Source organism: Lathamus discolor, chromosome Z, assembly GCF_037157495.1.
Source record: "Lathamus discolor isolate bLatDis1 chromosome Z, bLatDis1.hap1, whole genome shotgun sequence".
In the NCBI taxonomy this organism is placed as follows: Eukaryota; Metazoa; Chordata; class Aves; order Psittaciformes; family Psittacidae; genus Lathamus; species Lathamus discolor.
This window is the reverse complement of record NC_088909.1, coordinates 36973300-36992430: the sequence shown is the minus strand read 5'-3', so window position 1 is coordinate 36992430 and position 19131 is coordinate 36973300. Positions and strand designations below refer to the sequence as shown.

Below are 19131 nucleotides of genomic sequence, written 5' to 3'. Positions count from 1 at the left end.
TAGATATTAGGAGGAAGTTCTTAACTGTGAGGGTGGTGAGGCACTGGAATGGGTTGCCCAAGGAAGCTGTGAATGCTCCATCCCTGGCAGTGTTCAAGGCCAGGTTGGATGAAGCCTTGGGTGGGATGGTTTAGTGTGAGGTGTCCTGGCCCATGGCAGGGGGGGGTGGAACTAGATGATCTTATGGTCATTTCCAACCCTAACTATTTTATGATTTTACAAAACATAAACCAGAAATAATGTAACGAACAACTGTAAGGAACAGCTTTCCAACTTAGAGCACTAAATACAAGTGGTATAGATGAGAAAGGAAACCACCTATCTCACTGTGGTTGTGATACCAGTCTTCCTGTTTGTGTGAGGAGAAATCAGCTACTACAGGGCAATCAACAAGTGACAAACCCCAGCATATTCAAAGCTTACCAACACTCTGTGAGGTTCCCGGGTTGAAGAAAACACCATTACAACAAAAGGAAGTGTTACACAGGTCACTCTGCCTATACACCTCTCCCATTTCTGCTCCCTACAGGTTAATTTCTGGTTACTATATGTAACTGATTCTCAGCTCTGGGACCACTGCACGTTTTTTTTCTCCTAGCTTGATTTAGTGTAGATAGCAACCTCCCATCCCGGTGTAAATTTTACACTGCTAATTTATGATCAGCTTTACATCCCAGCTAATTCATCATCAGTTGTGTGAGGTTAGCAGAGAGCTAAACACCGATGGTTTGAGGTCATTACCCCACCCGTTTATGAACATTGCTTTTCACCCCATGAAGCATTCCATCGGGTTTCCGCTAGCGCAGCACGCTGCGAACCCGAGTCACGGCTGCTGCAGAGAGACCACTGCAGAGGACGGAACGACCCGACCAAGGCCCAGCTCACGGCAGTGCCCGCCGTGCTTTACTGGTGGTGCCGGCGACCCAGCATCAGGCACAAAGAGGCGCGTTCCGCCCACCCCGACACCGGAGCCGGGACTCCCACCTCAGCCCGCAGACCCGGCTCTGCTTCTCACGAGGCTCGCAGCGGAGCGGCCACCGCCTCACTCAACACCCGCCCCTCCCCGCCCCGCCGCCGCCCATCACGGCACCGTGGGCCACGGGCACCGCCCCTCCACTCGCTGCCGGGGCAGCTCCGCACCGCCGCTGGTGTGCAGGCCGCAACCCGAGGGGGCGGCCCCTCACCCCATGGAAAAGGGGATCAGTGGGGCAGGTGAGCAGCACCGAAAAAAGCCCGCCTCACCTCACCCACCGTCGCGCTGCCCCATTGAGGAGGTGCCACCGCCCCGCCCCCCTCCGCGGCACGCCCCCACCGCCACTTCCGGGGGCGCCACATAGGTCCCGGGGCACAAGGGCCGCCGTTGCGGTTAGCCGGTGGGAAGGGGTCGGTGCTACGGCTGCTGGGATAAGGCCGCGCCGGTACCTGCGGTGGAGCAGAGCGTGCGGAGGGAGCCCCGGCGGCTCTTCCGCGGTGCTGAGGCCTCGCTGCGGAGCCGGGAGGAGAGGGTGAGGTTCGGCGGCGGAGAGAGAAAGGGAGAGACGGGGGGAGGGAAAAAGATCGCGTCGACGTTGCTTTGCGCATGCGCAATCCCACGGTGCGGACTTGCGCGCAGGGCAGCGGCAGCTAGGGACTACCACTCCCTGCGTGCCCTGTGTGGGCAGCGGCGATGCCGGCGGCAGCGGCGGCGCGGTGCATGCTGGGGGCTGTAGTTTTGGTGGCAACCGGGCGTGGGGCTGAGCAGCGGCGGTATGGCTGCGCAGGAGGGTGCTGGTGGCGGGTGGGATGCTTCTCGGGAGAAAACGTTTTGCGAGGAGCGCCTGGCGCGGCCTTGGCTGGGAGCCCCCTTAGATCTGCTCTCTGCTTTTAGGCCCTCGGCTCTCCTGACCTTGTTTAGCGGTCGTAGTAAGCGATGCCGGGGTGCGTGCGAGTCGGCGGCCGGGGTGAGGGCGCTGTTCTAACGCGCTTTGCAGCGCCTCTTGGGCGGCACTGTGCAGTGCAGGTCCCGTCTTGACCCGGCTTTGCCCGTGCGGTCCGGTGTGCCAGCGGTTTGTTAGGAGGTGTGACGGTGGAGGTACCTCAGGAGTGGGGGTATTGTGAAATGCAGGGGGCTCTGTAAGGTATGGGTTAGCTTCCCAGAAGCTATGGAGGGGTGTACGTGAGTGTGTCTGTCATATAATCATTTGGGTTGGAAGGGACCTCCCAATGTCATCTAGTTCTGACCCTCTGCAATGAGTAGGGACATCTTCAACTAGATCTGGTTGCCCAGGACCACATCCAGCCTGGCCTTGCATGTCTCCACAGATGGCACGTCCACCACCTCTCTGGGCAACCTGTGCCTATGTTTTACCACTCTTAAACAACTTTTTCTTCACGTCCAGTCCAAATTTCCCCTCTTTTAGTTTAAAACCATCACCCCTCATCCTGTTGCAACAGACCTACTAGCAAGTCCTTCCCCATCATTCTTATAGGTGCCTTTTAAGAACTGAAAGGAAGTTCTCTTCTCCAGCCTGAACATACCCAACCCTCTCAGCCTTTCCTTGTAGCAGAGGTGTTCCGTCCCTCTGACTGTTTTTGTGGCCCTCCTCTGGACCTCTGTTTACAGGTTCCTGCTAGCACTTTGGTTAGAAAAGATGTATTTGAGGCTCCATGGGGAATTCCTGTCTTTGGTAGGAATTACAAACAGAGGTAGGGGAGGTACTCAAAAGCTAGATTAAAAAAAAAAAACAACAAAAAAAAAACAGTTGGGATTGTGATGGGAGAGAGCATTAAAAAGCAAAATACTAAAATGTCAGCAAGTGTAACTGTTTTGGCTAAGACAAACCAAAGAGCCCTGGTTACATGGAAGTTTAGTTATCTTTGCCAGATGCTTTTCCTTGTAAAGCAGTATATTTTCCAGCTTCAAAGGAATTAAGGATTGGTTGTTAATTGTGATAGTGTTTGATTTTTATGTGCTACCAGATTATGAGTTATCTGAATTCTAAATAACAAAATGTTATTTTCAGTTCAAGTTTTTTAAGATTAGGCTGAACAAAGTAAATTGGGTGTTGGGCGAGGGAGATAGGGGGAAACAAGTAGAGACATAAGAAACTAAATACCCAGGAGGGAAGCTCATGTGATGTTGTCCTTTTAGACAGCAGTCCTAGCAGACTATTGATGCACTCTTTGCTGGATCAGGATCCTGCTAAATACATTAAATGTGTACTAAATGGATACTATATAAGCATTCTTTCTTTGCTGGCTTATGCATGCTATTCCAGACTTCTATAGTAGAAACTGCTGTTGCAGGAATGAGCATAGAATTTCTGTTTAGCTGATGTATAAGCAGTGGTCTTGCTCAGGTGTGTCTTACTGCTGTGCAACTTCACTTTTTTTAGAATGTATAACCAGGTACTATGTGGAGATTAGTCACTATTTGTGACAAGCATTCGATGAGCAAAAAGTAATGAAAGAATAAAGATTGTCCTGGAACATCTTTTCTTGCCCTGTGTGAAAGTCTCTTTCAAGCCAAAATGGTCCCTCCTCCCACTGGTTAGGTGATAAATCATACCTGGCTAGTTTTGATGACTTCTAGCCATGCTTGGGTAGCTGCAGCACTGCCTTCAGGATGTGATAAACACATAAATGTATTGGCTTTCACAAATCATAGGTGTTGCTATGTGGACATAACTGTGTGAGTTCGCAATAAAAGAAGCAAAGCTCTCTAAGGACACGAGATTATACAAGTTGAAAATGGCCAGAACTCTTGAGCAAAATGGTCACATAGCAAAAGAATTTGTAAAGGTAAAAGAAAAGGGGGGGGGGGGGGGGGGCTTGATATGAGGTAAGCTAGTACCTGGAAAACATAGGGTTAAAGTACTTTTAGCTTAACTTAGGCCGAAGGTAATGAACAATGTTTGTGTTGTAAGTCTGTGGTGAGATAACAGGGATTTAGTGGCCCCACTAAACATGAGTGAATTATTTCACACCATCCTTCTACTTATTAGTTAGTTTGGAGACAGTGCCCCCTGAACATCTGCTAGCTTGGGATACTCCTTGTCTGCCCGTCCTGTTTTGCTTGCAATAAATTTTGTACGAGGTCACACTGTTCTAAATCTTTGCCAGCTATCAGAAAAGTTACAGACATGGCTGGTTTCAGCTAGTTTTGTGATTACTGGGGCATCCAACTGTGCCAAAGGTGAAAAGTACACAGTGAGGAAGACTGCTTACTTCATCTTGAAGACCCCTGCCCACGTGAGGAAGACTGCTTACTTCATCCTCAAGACCCCTTCCCACAATCACTGGAGAGCAGTGCGCAGTACAGTAAGAGGAGGAGACTTATGATAATAAGTTCCTGGAGCTAGTTATAATATTCTCCACCTATACGCAGGAATTATGAATATGTATATCGCTAATGCAATAGTGAAAGTATATAAACCTGTAACAAATACTAATCACTTGCACCTCTGGCTACGTGCCAGCGCTGTTGCTTTTGCTTTATTGGCTTTGTCCCTCAATAAAACCCTGCTATCTCGGTTAGAGGAGTGAGCTCATGTTTCACAACTGGGGGCTCGTCCTGGAGAAAGCCTGCCTTGCTTCTGTGGGCCTAGGGGAATTTGAGCGAAAGGCGCGCCCTGCCAGTTTCAGCCGTTTGCTCGATTTCTTCTGGTCTCATCGGCAATTGCAGGTTATATCCTGGGCAAAGAAGGGGACTCATAAAGCAAAAGCGGGGTAGGGGCTCCCAGGGAAACCGTGGTCGCCGGTAATTCACGTGCACAAAGACCTGGACAAGAAAACAGACTGTAAGTATTTTTCGGTTAGTCGGGAATATGGGAGTGATCGGTGTGTGAATGAGACATGGACTGGTTAGCCTGGATCTGTGAAGCGAGTGTGGAGTCTTTCTAACTGCGGTTCCAGTCTCCCGCGAGGGAGTTGGCCGGTGAAGAGATGAAGTGAACAAGTAACTGAAGAAAGACTGAAAGACCCCCCAGGATATAAGTATGGGACAAGGGGCGAGTAAGCTGAGTCCCAGAAAGAAAGGGAGCAAAGAGCTACTGGTCAAAATACCCCCAGATGGTCCACTGGGGCTTATGTTAGCTAACAGTGCATATGATTCATGTACAAAAGGAAAGGACAAGATAAAGAAATTCAACAGGAGGAAATACAAGACTAGGGGCGTCAGGGGCTCTGCCTCCTGGGAAATAAATACCATCTAGAGCCCTTGATAAATTTAAAAGTAGGACCTCAGGGGGAGACATCGAAGGTTTTAGTTGATACAGGGGCAGACAAGGACCATCACTAGTGAATCATCAGGTATGTATCAGGTAAAGGGGATACCTATAAGTTGTAAGGAGACGTCCTACTCGAGGTAAAGAGCGTGGGTGCTTGCCCCAAGGGTGGTTTGGTAGGGTATCAATACAAGGGTAACTGTACTAACAGCTTTACGAACCTTTGGCGGGTAAACAATGGCTTAAGATTTATGTGTTACTGATTACTGGCTTAGATGACATTCTGTGTAAAGTGGGTGATTGAGAGACGGGCCCTTGTGTGGATGAGTGTTTTGTGTGAGTGAGACGTGGCATACCTACGAAGTGAGTGGGGAGTCCTGACCCATGGTTCCGTGTTCTCTATGAGGAGAGCAGCCGGAGATGGACGAAGCATGTATGTCCTTTGAAATTGAACCTATTGTTGAGCTTTGGTGTCCTATCCACTGTAGTGTTGTGTGTAAACCAATTTTTGTCTTTGAATGTTTTGTTTGTGAGGATAAAGTGTAAGGAGAATTTGGTTGGGATTTTTGGAGTGTTAATTGCCTTGGAAATTGGTCCGATTGGGACTGGATTGAATGTTTGGGTGAAATGGCACGAGTAATTTGTGGAAATTTGGGTGAGCTAAAGAGCCAGTAGAGCAATGTAGGGGTTAACTGTCAAAGTAGTGCTCAAGCTCCCTGGCATGGAGCTCGAGTTAGCCCTTGCCCTATCTGTCATCATTGTAGTTTGTATATCCGAGCTAAGTGTCCTGCTTCAAAATATATTGCCTCTTTTGGTGGGAGACAAGAGGTTTATTTACAGAACTGTTTGGAATTCAGGTGTATCCGTTGTGGGTGCAACACTCCATTTTACCTTTTACTCTGGGTAAGATATTATTGTTGTAGGCCTAACTGTACCATATATCTTTAAAGGATTATAATGGGAGGACGACAGAGTGGGGGAATTCTCAGAAAGAGCCCATTAGGTTGCATTTTATCTCGTTGCAAAGATATAGGGGTACCACTGGGAGGAAGTGTGAATAAGAAAACTCTGATCAAATAGTGTAGTCAATGGTAGCCTTTATATAAATTGTAAGATGGTGAAAAGTGGCCCTTCAATGGAACTTTTGAACTATAATGCATTGTTACAATTGATGTTCTTAAAGTGACAAGGAAAATGGGATGAAGTGATGTATGCAGATGTTTTTCACTTTAAGAAACCACCCAGCATGACAGACAGAATACAAAATTAATATAGTTCCACCAGATCCCTTAATTTTGGCTTTGAAAAAGGACAGGGGAAAACAGAAATCTAAGCTGGAGAGATGGTGTTCAGCCTGTGATACTGGGGAAAGATGTTTAAAGTTAAAAAAAACCAACCACCCCCCCAAAAAAAACAGAGTAATCAGGAAGATATGTTGCAAAATTATGTATCACAGCTATCTCTGAGGGAAACACCCTCTGTATCTGTCCTGTCTGATATTGATAAGGAGGAAGAGATTTCTGTCACTGGCAACAAGGAGCAGATTCACATTCAGAGTTATGAAAGGGTTAAAACAGAAGTGCTGTTGCAGAGGCAGGCATCTGCAGCCCCTGCAGAGCAGGGTGAGCAGCTGTGAGGAGAAAATAAAAAAAGGGAAAACCAAGGGGGAAAGGAGGGGAGCTTACCAGCTCCTGTGTTTGAGCATGGGATGAGTGGTGGGGCAGGCAGACAAGTGGGAACAGACATGCTGACAGACAGGACTGAGGGCTTGCTGGGCCCTCACTGGACAAACCCTTTTATTTGTATGAAGTGATATTAATTAATAACGATGATTTAACATTAATGATGGACAAAAGCCTAAACCCTGCTCAGTTCTTCTTATATGGGGAGCCAAAAGAAGGTTTAACCCATAACTGTTTAGAAGTTATACAATACCAGACCAAGATGCGGGAGGGCTTAATGAAACAGGCCCTCCCGGAAGGTGAAAGAATATATGTGGATGGATCTTCTATATGTCTACAGAGAAAAAGGATGTCAGGGTATGCGCTAGTTAACGTGAAAAGATGCAAACCATTGAAAAAGGGAAACTACCCTTAAATTGGTCTGCTCAAACGTGTGAGCTGTATGCTCTAAAGGGAGCCTCTAAGGCTCTCTATTCTAAATGCCTAGCGCATAGGAAGGGATAGCGCATAGGAAGGGAACTATTTATACTGACTCGAAATATGCATTTGGTGTAGTGCACACCTTTGGGAAAATTTGGGAAGAACGGAGACTTTTAAATTCCAAAGGGAAGGGGTTGATTCATGAAGTGCTTGTCTTGGAAGTCTTGGAAACATTAAAATTACCTGAAGAAATAGCTGTAGTGCATGTTAGGGGACATCAGAGAGGAATGACACGCGAAATGAGGGGAAAAAATCTATCAGATCAAGAAGCTAGAGATGCAGCTGAAAATGGAATTGAGAAAGTCATGTTGGTTCTGTTGCCTGAGGAAGAGGAATTGGAGATTCCAAAATTTAGTGAGTTGGAAGAGAAAGAGTTGAGTAAAATAGGAGGAAAACAAGATCAACATGGGAAATGGAAACTCCCTGATGCGAGTCAACTCCTTAATAAACCACTGACCAGACAGATATTAGAAAACATACATCAAAAGACTCATTGGGCACACAAGCCCTATGTGACCACTTTTTAAGGGAGTATGGATGTACTGAAATTTTTGGGTTAGCAAAACAAATAACTGATAAATGCATGACTTGCCAAAGAGTGAATGAAAAGGTTATAAGAAAAACTACCTCCAGGGGACATGGATGGGCAATGCGGCCCTTTCAAAGCATCCAAATAGATTTCACTGAACTCTCTCCTGTGCAGGAGTGGAAGTTCCTATTAGTAATAGTAGATCACTTAACTCATTGGGTGGAAGCAGTTCTGGCTGTCAGGGCTACAGCAAATACAGTATCAAAAATCCTTTTGGAACTAATTATCCCTAGATATGGGATGGTTAGCAGAATCGACTCAGAGAGGGAAACACATTTTACATCAAAAATTGTACAACAGGTAACCCAAGCCTTGGGGATAAAATGGGAATTGCAGACCCCGTGGCATCCTCAAAGCTCGGAAAGAGTGGAAAGAATGAATCAAACCTTGAAACAAACATTAACTAAACTAATGATTGAGATCCAAATGTCCTGGGTAAATTGCTTGCCTTCAGCATTGTTACGGGTTCGAGCGCAACCCAGATCGGATTTAGGGATATCTCCTTATGAAATGATGTTCGGATTACCTTTTATGGTAACCCAAAAGGAGACCGCTACTTATGAAGGAGGAGAGGCGAGTATCAGAAAATATATCACCACAATAGCTCAGACTCTGGAACATCTAGGATTAAAAGGATGGATTCCCCAGATGATGCCTTTAGACTTTAAAATTCATAACATTAATCTGGGGAAGTGGGTACTGATTAAGACCTGGAGAGAGCAATCTTTAACTCTGCAATGGGAAGGTCTCTTTCAAGTATTGCTGACAACGGAAGCTGCGATCTGAATGAAAGAAAAAGGGTGGACCCATGCTTCTCAAGCAAAATGACCAGTGGAAAAACCTGTTACATGGACTCTAATGTCATCTGACAGCTCCCTGAAAGTAACTCTTAAAATAACTAAATAATCATCAAGGGAGGGGGATATATGTCTTTGCACAGATGGTTTGGACTAGGCCAATTTGAGGGCCTAGAAAAGGGAATATTGGTCGTATTTCAGGAAGGGGCATGTTGGGAACCAATAAACAATAACGAGAAGGCAGGGGTATCCAAGGCAGAATATAGTTGGAATCCTATTGCTATTGATTGGGAACTACCTAAAGCAGAGAACTTTGTCTTAGACTCAAGGGAAGCCCAAATAATACCATGTCTAGAGTGCCTCGATAAATTCCATCCAAGTTGGGTTTTGTGGGAATGTCAGCAGTCTAAACAAAGGTGTCTTTGTGCCTCCCACAAAAGGTCAGGACTCTGCAGTAAGTGTGATTGGGAAGACAAATTAGAGGCTAACATTATTACTCTTGTGTGTGGAAAAACGAGGTTTATCCCTGAACATTGGAATATACCAGAAGGAGAGTGGGAAAACATTATGGAAAAGTGTCAGAGGAAATTTGCTGTGAAGTTGAAAAACTTATAAAGCACCTAAATAAATAAAGGATAATAGAGGGCAAGACCAGATTGACCTCTGTACTCACTGTTGTGAAGATCACATATACCTGCTGTGGGCAGCAACCCCATAGGCATGGGAGGCGGGGGTATAAGTCATACTGGACCTCTGTTAGTCTTCTTATGGTATTTCCCTTTCGGAATGCAGGCAATATCCTGCAATAAGTGCTGCTAAAACGTCTATATTAGAGGCATACAGGATAATTACCTCATTACACACACATATAAATAAGGTCTGTTATGATTCAGAAAAACTGGAAACCTGCACCATGGGAAAGCAGCAATTTTAGGTAGCTAAAAATTTGGGAAAAAGGGGAATAAGACTGGGAATAGGTTGTCCACAAGGGGAAGAATGGATATGTTTTACTAAAGCAGAGCACTGGGACATTTCAGATGGATATGACTCTGGGAATAATACAACCTGGGTTTTTCTTACGACCAGCCCAGGAAGGTAACGATTTGGGAGTACCAGTATATGAAAATTTAAAAAGAAACACATAATCGATAATCGGAGGATCCTAAAGATGGGGAGAGAATGAATGGCACCCTAGCAGATAATAAAAACCTATGGGCCAGCCACTTGGGCACAAAATGGAAACTGGGGCTAAATATGAAATTCCCACAATTGCCAGAAATTTGTTTGTGAACTTGGCAGAAGACATAGCAAAAGTACTCAATATAAGTAATTGTTATGCTTTTGGAGGTACCAATATGGGGGAACAATGGCCTTGGGAGTCAAAGGAAATTAATATTACTAGCAATAATATATGGAACTCAAGCAAAGTCCAGAGAGCGAAACAATGGGCAGTACAGATGAGTATCATTGGTCAAAACTGTTAGCAAAAGCCCCCTGGGAGACAAGGGGAAAAGGCAGTGGGGGGTTTAACTTGTGAAAACAGTAGAATTTGGAATGAAACAATAAGAAACTGGACAACCTGGGGCCATCCTTCGGATATTGCAGATGGAGAGAAAGATTGGACTTCAAGTAAGGATCCTGGGGACAAGTGGGAAGCTCCAGAAGGACTATAGTGGATCTGTGGCAAATATGCATACTCTGAATTACCCGGGAATTGGACCAGAACATGTGTTTTGGGAAGCATCCGGCCAAGTTTCTTTTTATTACCAATACGTTGGGGGAATGATTAGGGTTGCCAGTCTATTCTGATGTATCTGAAATATCCCAAGCAAAAAGGGACCTACAGACTGTAAACTGGAAAGTGGCCCCTGGAGCGAATCGTTGCATACTACAATCCCGCCTCCTGGGCTGAGGATGGATCCTGGGGATACCGGCCTCCTATATATGTGTTAAATTGCATAATTAGGTTACAAGCAGTCCTAAAAATTGTGATTAACATAACTGGTGATGCATTAACCATATTAGCCAAACAGAATAGCAAAATTCATATGGCAGTATATCAGAATCGCTTAGCCCTGGATTGCCTTTTAGCCCAGAAGGGGGTGTGTGTGGGAAATTCAATATATCCAACTGTTGTTTACACATAGATGAAGAAGGAAAAACTATCGAAAAGATAATTACTGAAATGAAAAAGGTTGCATGTGTTCCCGTTCAAACCTGGAAAGGGTTTAATTTGGATATGGAAAAATGGTGGAATGATAACTGGTGGAACTTTGGGGGGTTAAGCAGAATCCTGCTGGGCTTTGTTTTGTTAATAAATGTTTTACTCGTTGTACCTTGTGTTGTTCCCCTGATGAGTAGAATGGTCCGTAAGACCATAGAGCAATTACGATTTGAAATAATTACTCCTGAGGGAACAGAATCAAAAATTAGAATGTTAAAAATTTGGTCTCATGATGATCCATTTGAGGAGGCAAAACTAATCTTTGGAAAAAATGAACGAATGAGAAAAGCCAGAAATGGAAATTATGGCTCAAGCCAAATAAATTAAGAAAAAGAAAAGGGGGGAATTGTGATAAACACATAAATGTATTGGCTTTTGCAAATCATAGGTGTTGCTATGTGGACATAATTGTATGAGTTCGCAATAAAAGAAACAAAGCTCTCTAAGGACGCAAGATTAGACAACAAGTTGAAAATGGCCAGAACTCTTGAGCAAAATGGAGTCACATAGCAAAAGAATTTGTAAAGGTAAAAGAAAAGGGGGGGGGGGGGGGGGGCTTGATATGAGGTAAGCTAGTACCTGGAAAACATAGGGTTAAAGTACTTTTAGCTTAACTTAGGGTGTTCATTGTTAGGTAATGAACAATGTTTGTGTTGTAAGTCTGTGGTGAGATAACAGGGATTTAGTGTCCCCACTAAACATGAGTGAATTATTTCACACCATCCTTCTACTTATTAGTTAGTTTGGAGACAGTGCCCCCTGAACATCTGCTAGCTTGGGATACTCCTTGTCTGCCCGTCCTGTTTTGCTTGCAATAAATTTTGTACGAGGTCACACTGTTCTAAATCTTTGCCAGCTATCAGAAAAGTTACAGACATGGCTGGTTTCAGCTAGTTTTGTGATTACTGGGGCATCCAACTGTGCCAAAGGTGAAAAGTACACAGTGAGGAAGACTGCTTACTTCATCTTGAAGACCCCTGCCCACGTGAGGAAAACTGCTTACTTCATCCTCAAGACCCCTTCCCACAATCACTGGAGAGCAGTGCGCAGTACAGTAAGAGGAGGAGACTTATGATAATAAGTTCCTGGAGCTAGTTATAATATTCCCTGACTATACATGGGAATTATGAAATATTGCAATTAATGCAGTAGTGAAAGGATATAAACCTGTAGCAAATGCTAATCAGTGGGCCTCTGCCTATCTCAGTTAGAGGAGCGAGCTCATATTTCACAAGGAGAGCCCGCATTATAGCTTGAATGCATGCCCCTGGCAGATCAGATATTTTGACTGCTCTTCACCAGCGCTGTTTAACTGTCAGAAACACTAGTCAATCAACTTCTCTGAAACAACAAAACCATGAATTTCCTGGCAGCCTCACCTTCCGTTCTGCTGTTACCCAGTTTACCACCTCAGTGGATTGCTTTGGCTTTTGCTATCAGATGTAAATTTTCGAGGAACTGGTGTGCAAGCCAGGATCACTAGAAACATTACTATGTTCTGGCTCCACACCTTCCCTGTTCTGAAACACTCTTTCCTTGCAGGCAGGGTTGTAATGGTGAAAAATTTGTGCTAGATCTCTCAGGCATGAGAATTTTATCGTAAACGCTAGGTATGACAGGAGAATTGGCTGGTTTTGAAAGCCAGCTCTAGGTTGTGCAACATGAAGTATATGCAGTGGGGCAGAGGTCTTGTCACTGAATGTGAAGTTTCTGACATGCATTTGAATTGACACACAGCAATGTTTAGCCCAGCTGTATATGTAGAATATAATGTTCTATAAATAACATACCACATTTAAATTCCTGGGAGGAATAGAAATAAAATGGAAATAAAATAATAAAAACTAAAATGGAATAAATAGAAATAAATAAAAGCAGGCATAGTCATTCTTTAGAGCTCTTTACCTGCTTTTCACTCCCAGTATAGTGAAGATAGGTGAGAATCTCTAAATTGAAAAATAAACATCCTGACTTGCACATATAGCTTTCAAAAAGCATCACTGTATGAGATAACATAGATTCCAGAGTGACTGGGTCCTGTCACTTCCCAGTAGTTATATGCCATTTAGCAGATGTGGCAGATGAACTGACTAGTCCTTTTATCAGGTGCTGTATTGTCACACTGTCTAGTCCTGGGTCACTGGCAGGATGGGGAAGAAATTTACTTGATGGTGTGGTTAGCCAGCATTTGCTAAGAAATAATGACGTGTTAGACCCCGAGCCTGATCCTGCTCTTGTGACATTGGTTAGAGATGGATCAAACTGCCATTCCATGTACATCTTTGTTGCTGCTAGAGCAGATTTGGGGAAATAATTATGCCTGTGAATATTTCTGCTAGTCATTAATTGCTGGTTATTTTGATGGTGTCCTTGCCAGACCCAAGCATTTCCTGTGCTAATGATGCATTTTATAATGACATTTCAGTTTAATGTGATCAGGGAAGTCAGCCTGCGTCAGAGAATGAATTGTTACCGTACATGCAGAGTCTGGTTTCAGAGTTTAGACTCCAACTGTCAGGTGAATTAATGAACAGAAGTTTCTGTCTGGGAGGTTGTTTCCCCCCATTTGTTTGTGTGTTGGTTTGGGGTTCTTTTTTTCCAACTGGGGTAGATTTTTGGACATGCTTAATTTCTAGCACGCCTCCATTTGAGAGCTATCCAGATTTTTCTCTCTGGTCTCATTTCCTACCCCATAAATACAAGCGGAAGTCCCCATTGTTTGGAAGTTTTAAAATTTGACAAAACCAGCTTTGCATAGAACAAAATTAGTGTGTCAAGCAGTGTCCCGTATTGGTTAGGTTGATAGCATGGAGATACTGCAAGCAGTGCAGGGGATGGTGTAACATCCCCTCAGATGTTATCTTATCAAGACACCTCTGAACTACAAGGAAACCAGTAAAAACTGAAGATGTGCTCCTCTGGCAGTTGTTCCATGTAACAGATAACGTGTATTTTGTTCAGGTTCTCAATGGTCCGTAGTGGGAAGAGTGGTGGGCTCCACCTGAAGCAGATTGCCTACTACAAGCGAACAGGGGAATATCATCCCACAACATTGTCAAGTGAAAGAAGTGGAATCAGGAGAGCAGCCAAAAAATTTGTTTTCAAAGGTAAAAATATTCTCTCAGACTACTTGGAAAATAGGTTTTTAGGTAGAGATTTGCTGATACAAAAAAAAAGTGTTATCTTGCTTTGCAGCATACTGTGATTTTAATACAGAACTCTGCTCAACCCTGGTTAATATGTAACAGGATGTTTACAGAAACAGAAGCCTAATCTGCTTTAGTCATTTCCAGGTGGGATTTATTTATCTAACTAAAAGACAAACCTTGTTTTGGATACTGCAAAAGTACGCAGCTATTGCAATCCATAATTCAAAGGACTACAGAAAGGGAAATCCAGATCTGCAATACTTGGTCTGGTCTGGAGGATGCTCTGTGGCTGGGCAAGGATGTGCAAGGATGACTTTGCCATCTGGCATTTTTAGAGCCTCCTGGCCCTTCCCAGCTTTATTCTTCCCTGCAAAGAAGTATATGAACCTCTGTAGTCTGCTGTGCTCTTTCCAGTCCCATCAAACCTGACAAGGTTATGTATATAGAAATCAGGGAGGAGTTAGAGTTGTGAATTGCAGTGTCAGATTGCTGGCAGGCAGACTCTAAACCTGGTAACAAGTCCTGTCTCTCCTTCCCACCCCTGGCACTAGCTTGTGTTTCAGTCAGACTTCTGTGGGAGCATTGTTTGCATTCTGACTTGCCCTTTTAGTGCCTTGTGTCCACGCTAATAAACATAGTTGAGGCTTTTTGAAGGAAATAATTAAAAGTATTTATAAACAAATAGCTACGTTCACACACAAGTGAGTTGAAGTTGATTTAATAAATTCTGTACCTAATCATCCCCAGTAGTTCAGTAAACCAAACAAAAGACAAAGCACTTGCATATAATTTGCTGGTACTTTTCTTCTTTCAGATAATAAATTGTACTATGTTGGAAAAGACAGAAACCAAATGCGCCTGGTCATTATTTCAGATGAAGAGAAGAAAAAAGTGCTTGAAAAGTGCCATGAAAATGCTGCTGGCACTCATCATGGCATATCAAGGACACTAACTTTAGTGGAATCTAATTACTACTGGACCTCTGTAACAAATGACGTCAAGCAGTGGGTATGGTCTCATAGCTACAGAATATTTTTTAAACGTAATGTGTCAGGAATGTTTTGTAATCCTGTGACTTGCATACAGCAAGCACCTGTACTGCTTCGTGATGAGGAAATGTAAGCTTACAATCAGATTGTAAATGGTCTTGGCAGAGCACAGTATTTCCTTTCTCTTTTTCTCTTACTACTGACCATGTGCCTTGCATATTGCTGTATGTTACCCAGTGGTGAGGAGCCGTCCTGACTTAAAGTATGCAGAGCATATCTAGTCATTGAGAAGGATTCTTCTTGCAAGTACTGTTACACATCTTTGTTAGGATGCAGTGTACCATCCTAAGGATATGTGGCCAGAGTGGCTGCTGGCACATAAGAATATGAAAATTTGTTCAGGACACAGTTAAATAAACCACTGCTTGGGAAAGTTCCTTCTCTTCCTTCGCGCAAAGATACATGGACATGAGTCCCAGGCAGAAGGTGATCCTTGTGGAAACTGTATGTAAATGTCCTTTACAGCCAAATTACTAGTGCTGTCAGTTTGCTGCATCACCTGAATGCTTTGTGGTTCATTCACAACTGTAACCTGAACTGAAATGAGTCTTTGCTTTTGATTCAGACTTGGGCAAGGGGGCTCTGTTCTGTAAGTAAGGGTGATCCATGTTACGCACGGAAGATTGTGTATACTGCCAATGTTTTTCAGTCACAGCATACACAGTAGTACCAAAAGGGGAATGACTGGGACTTTGTTTCAATCCCAGCTGCTTCATACTTTCTTTAGTATTTACACATAGTAATGGATATTAAAATTTATACTGTGGCCTTGAAAGGGCACAGTGATTTCAGGAAGGAGACAGTTCAGCTGTTTATTCCTGCATATGCCCTTTTCCCAGCCTTCACTGTTCATAGAATCATAGAATCATAGCATCATAGAATCATAGAATAGTTAGGGCTGGAAAGGACCTCAAGATCATCTAGTTCCAACCCCCCTGCCATGGACAGGGACACCTCACACTAAACCATCCCACCCAAGGCTTCATGCAACCTGGCCTTGAACACCCCCAGGGTTGGAGCACTCACAACCTCCCTGGGCAACCCATTCCAGTGCCTCACCACCCTAACAGGGAAGAATTTCCTCCTTATATCCAATCTAAACTTCCCCTGTTTAAGTTTTAACCCGTTACCCCTTGTCCTGTCACTACAGTCCCTGATGAAGAGTCCCTCCCCAGCATCCCTATAGGCCCCCTTCAGGTACTGGAAGGCTGCTATTAGGTCCCCACACCCAGGATACAGTTGTCTTTCTGGGCTGCAAGCGCACACTGAAGCTGGCTCATGTTCATTTTCTCATCGACCAGCACCCCCAAGTCCTTCTCTGCAGGGCCGCTCTGAATCTCTTCTTTGCCCAATCTCTAGCTGTGCCTGGGATTGCTCCGACCCAGGTGTAGGACCTTGCACTTGTTGTGGTTGAACTTCCTAAGATTGGCATCAGCCCACCTTACAAGCATGTCAAGGTCCCTCTGGATGGCATCCCTTCCCTCCAGCGTATCAATCGGACCACACAGCTTGGTGTCATCGGTGAACTTGCTGAGGGCGCACTCAATCCCACTGTCCATGTCAGCGATGAAGATGTTAAACAAGACCGGTCCCAACACTGATCCCTGAGGGACACCACTCATTACTGGTCTCCAGCCGGACATCAAGCCGTTGACCAGAACTCTTTGTGTGCGGCCCTCCAGCCAGTTCTTTATCCACCGAGTGGTCCATCCATCAAATTGATATCTCTCCAATTTAGAGAGAAGGATGTCGTGTGGGACAGTGTCAAACGCTTTGCACAAGTCCAGGTAGATGACATCAACTGCTTTACCCTTATCCATCAGTTCTGTAGCCCCATCATAGAAGGCCACCAAATTGGTCAGGCAGGATTTCCCCTTAGTGAAGCCATGCTGGCTGTCACCAAGTACCTTGTTGTTTTTCATGTGCCTTAGCATGCCTTCCAGGAGAATCTGCTCCAAGATTTTGCCAGGCACAGAGGTGAGACTGACTGGTCTGTAATTCCCTGGGTCTTCCATTTTCCCCTTCTTGAAAATGGGGGTTATATTTCCCTTTTTCCAGTCATTGGGAACTTCACCTGACTGCCATGATTTTTCAAATACAATGGCCAGTGGCTTAGCAACTTCATTCGCCAGCTCCTTCAGGACCCGCGGATGGATTCCATCAGGTCCCACGGACTTGTGCGCGTTCAGGTTTTGAAGATGGTCTCGAACCAGATCCTCTCCTACAGTGGGCCCAAGGTCTTCATTCTCACAGTCCCTGCATCTGCCTTCTAAGACCTGGGTGGTGCAGTCAGAGCCTTTGCCAGTGAAGACCGAGGCAAAGAAGTCATTCAGAACCTCAGCGTTCTCCAAATCCTGTGTAGCCGGTTCTCCCAAAAGCTTCCTCAGGGGGCCTGTTTTGTCCCTAGTCTGTTTTTTGTTTGCTATGTACCTGTAGAATCCCTTCCTGTTATCCTTAACATCCCTAGCTAGGTTTAATTCTAACTGGTCCTTAGCCTTCCTAACCTGGTCCCTAGCTTCCCGGACAACATCTCTGTACTCTACCCAGGCCGCCTGTTCTTGCTTCCATTTTTTATAAGCCTCTTTTTTCCTTTGAATTTTCCTCAGCAGCTCCTTATCCATCCAAGGAGGTCTCCTGGCCCTCCTGCTGCACTTCCTTCTAGGTGGGATGCAGCACTCCTGAGCTTGTAGCAGGTGATCCTTGAATATCCACCAACAGCCTTGGGCCCCCCTGCCCTCCAGGGCTATATCCCATGGAACCTTACTAAGCAGGCTCCTGAAGAGGCCAAAGTCTGCTCTTTTGAAGTCCAGGGCAGTGAGCTTGCTGCACGCTCTTCTCACTGTCCTGGGGATCTCAGATTCGACCATCTCGTGATCGCTGCATCCAAGGCTGCCCTGGAGTACCACATTCTCAACAAGCCCTTCCCTGTTGGTGTTCCTTGGCTTGGGTTTTATGCTGGGCCTGAAAAATCAAAGGTTAAAAAATAAGAAAGATGTTAAAATCAATTTGTTTCACATTGCCTGATCTGACCCGACTTGCAGAGGAATAGTGGAGATTTATAATCCTACTGATTGTCTTAAACCCTCACCATCACTTTTTATTGATAGCATCTTCCCTTATTTTTGCACTAGGTGTATGCTTGCCAGTATTGCCAAGTGGCAAAGAATACAAGCACCACAGCACCCAAAACACACCCTATCAAAGCGGAGGATCCGTGGACAGCAGTCACTATAGACATAATGGGACCTTTCAGTGTTACCAACAGAAGCCACAAGTACGTCATAATTATGACAGATTTGTTTACAAGATGGACTGTTATCTTGCCACTGCATGACATTTCAGCAGCTGAAATTGCTAAGGCAATCACAAATGTGTTTTTCTTATATGGGCCACCTCAAAAAATGCCAATTGATCAAGGCAAGGAGCTTGTTCATCAGGTAATTATTTACATGGCTGGTTTCTCCCTCTCTCTCTCTCTTTTTTTTTTTTCCCCCTTTCTTCCAAAAAATCAATATATTTTCCCTGGTAGTAAATTTATAGTAAATCCACATTATTCTTGAAAAAGACTGTAAATATTTTTTCTTCAATTAAAAAAAAAGGAAAAATGTTAGTACATATAGAAAATGACAAACCAATTATTTGCTATTGTAATGTTATGCAGTGTTTCCCAGGACTTTATTCTTTGGATAAAGAACAAAGCAAAATGATTTTCTGGTAGAATTAATGCAGATTTTGTCACTCAGTTGAACTGGCACAAGCTTCCACACTCCAACATGCTGTATTTAACAACCATATTTAACATCCATATTGTCTGGTATATCAGACAGCTACGGGTATTTTTGACATTGGCCTATAGTGATTATGAAGAACTTTTCATACTTTTATCCACTCACAAATAATGAATGTGAGACTACGATACATAGGAAATGACAGTTTGAGTTAGTAGTAGAAATGTGG

General features: G+C 44.3%; 1 protein-coding gene across 7 annotated transcripts in view; it reads left to right on the top strand.

Annotated features, from left to right (window-relative positions):
• The first annotated feature begins 1177 nt into the window (after positions 1 to 1177).
• Positions 1178 to 19131, top strand: part of GIN1 (gypsy retrotransposon integrase 1) — a 32068-nt gene continuing 14114 nt past the window's right edge. For 4 of the 7 annotated variants that reach the window (XM_065663430.1, XM_065663432.1, XM_065663431.1 and 1 more), the window contains exons 1-4: positions 5565 to 5637; positions 13938 to 14083; positions 14940 to 15133; positions 18306 to 18611. In XM_065663430.1, the coding sequence (XP_065519502.1) occupies positions 5606 to 5637; positions 13938 to 14083; positions 14940 to 15133; positions 18306 to 18611 (678 nt within the window). In that variant the 5' untranslated portion in view covers positions 5565 to 5605. Of the gene's footprint in view, positions 1213 to 1338; positions 1506 to 4458; positions 4779 to 5564; positions 5638 to 13937; positions 14084 to 14939; positions 15134 to 18305; positions 18612 to 19131 lie in introns of those variants that run through there. The other 3 variants (XM_065663429.1, XM_065663428.1, XM_065663427.1) reach the window with 3 other exon arrangements.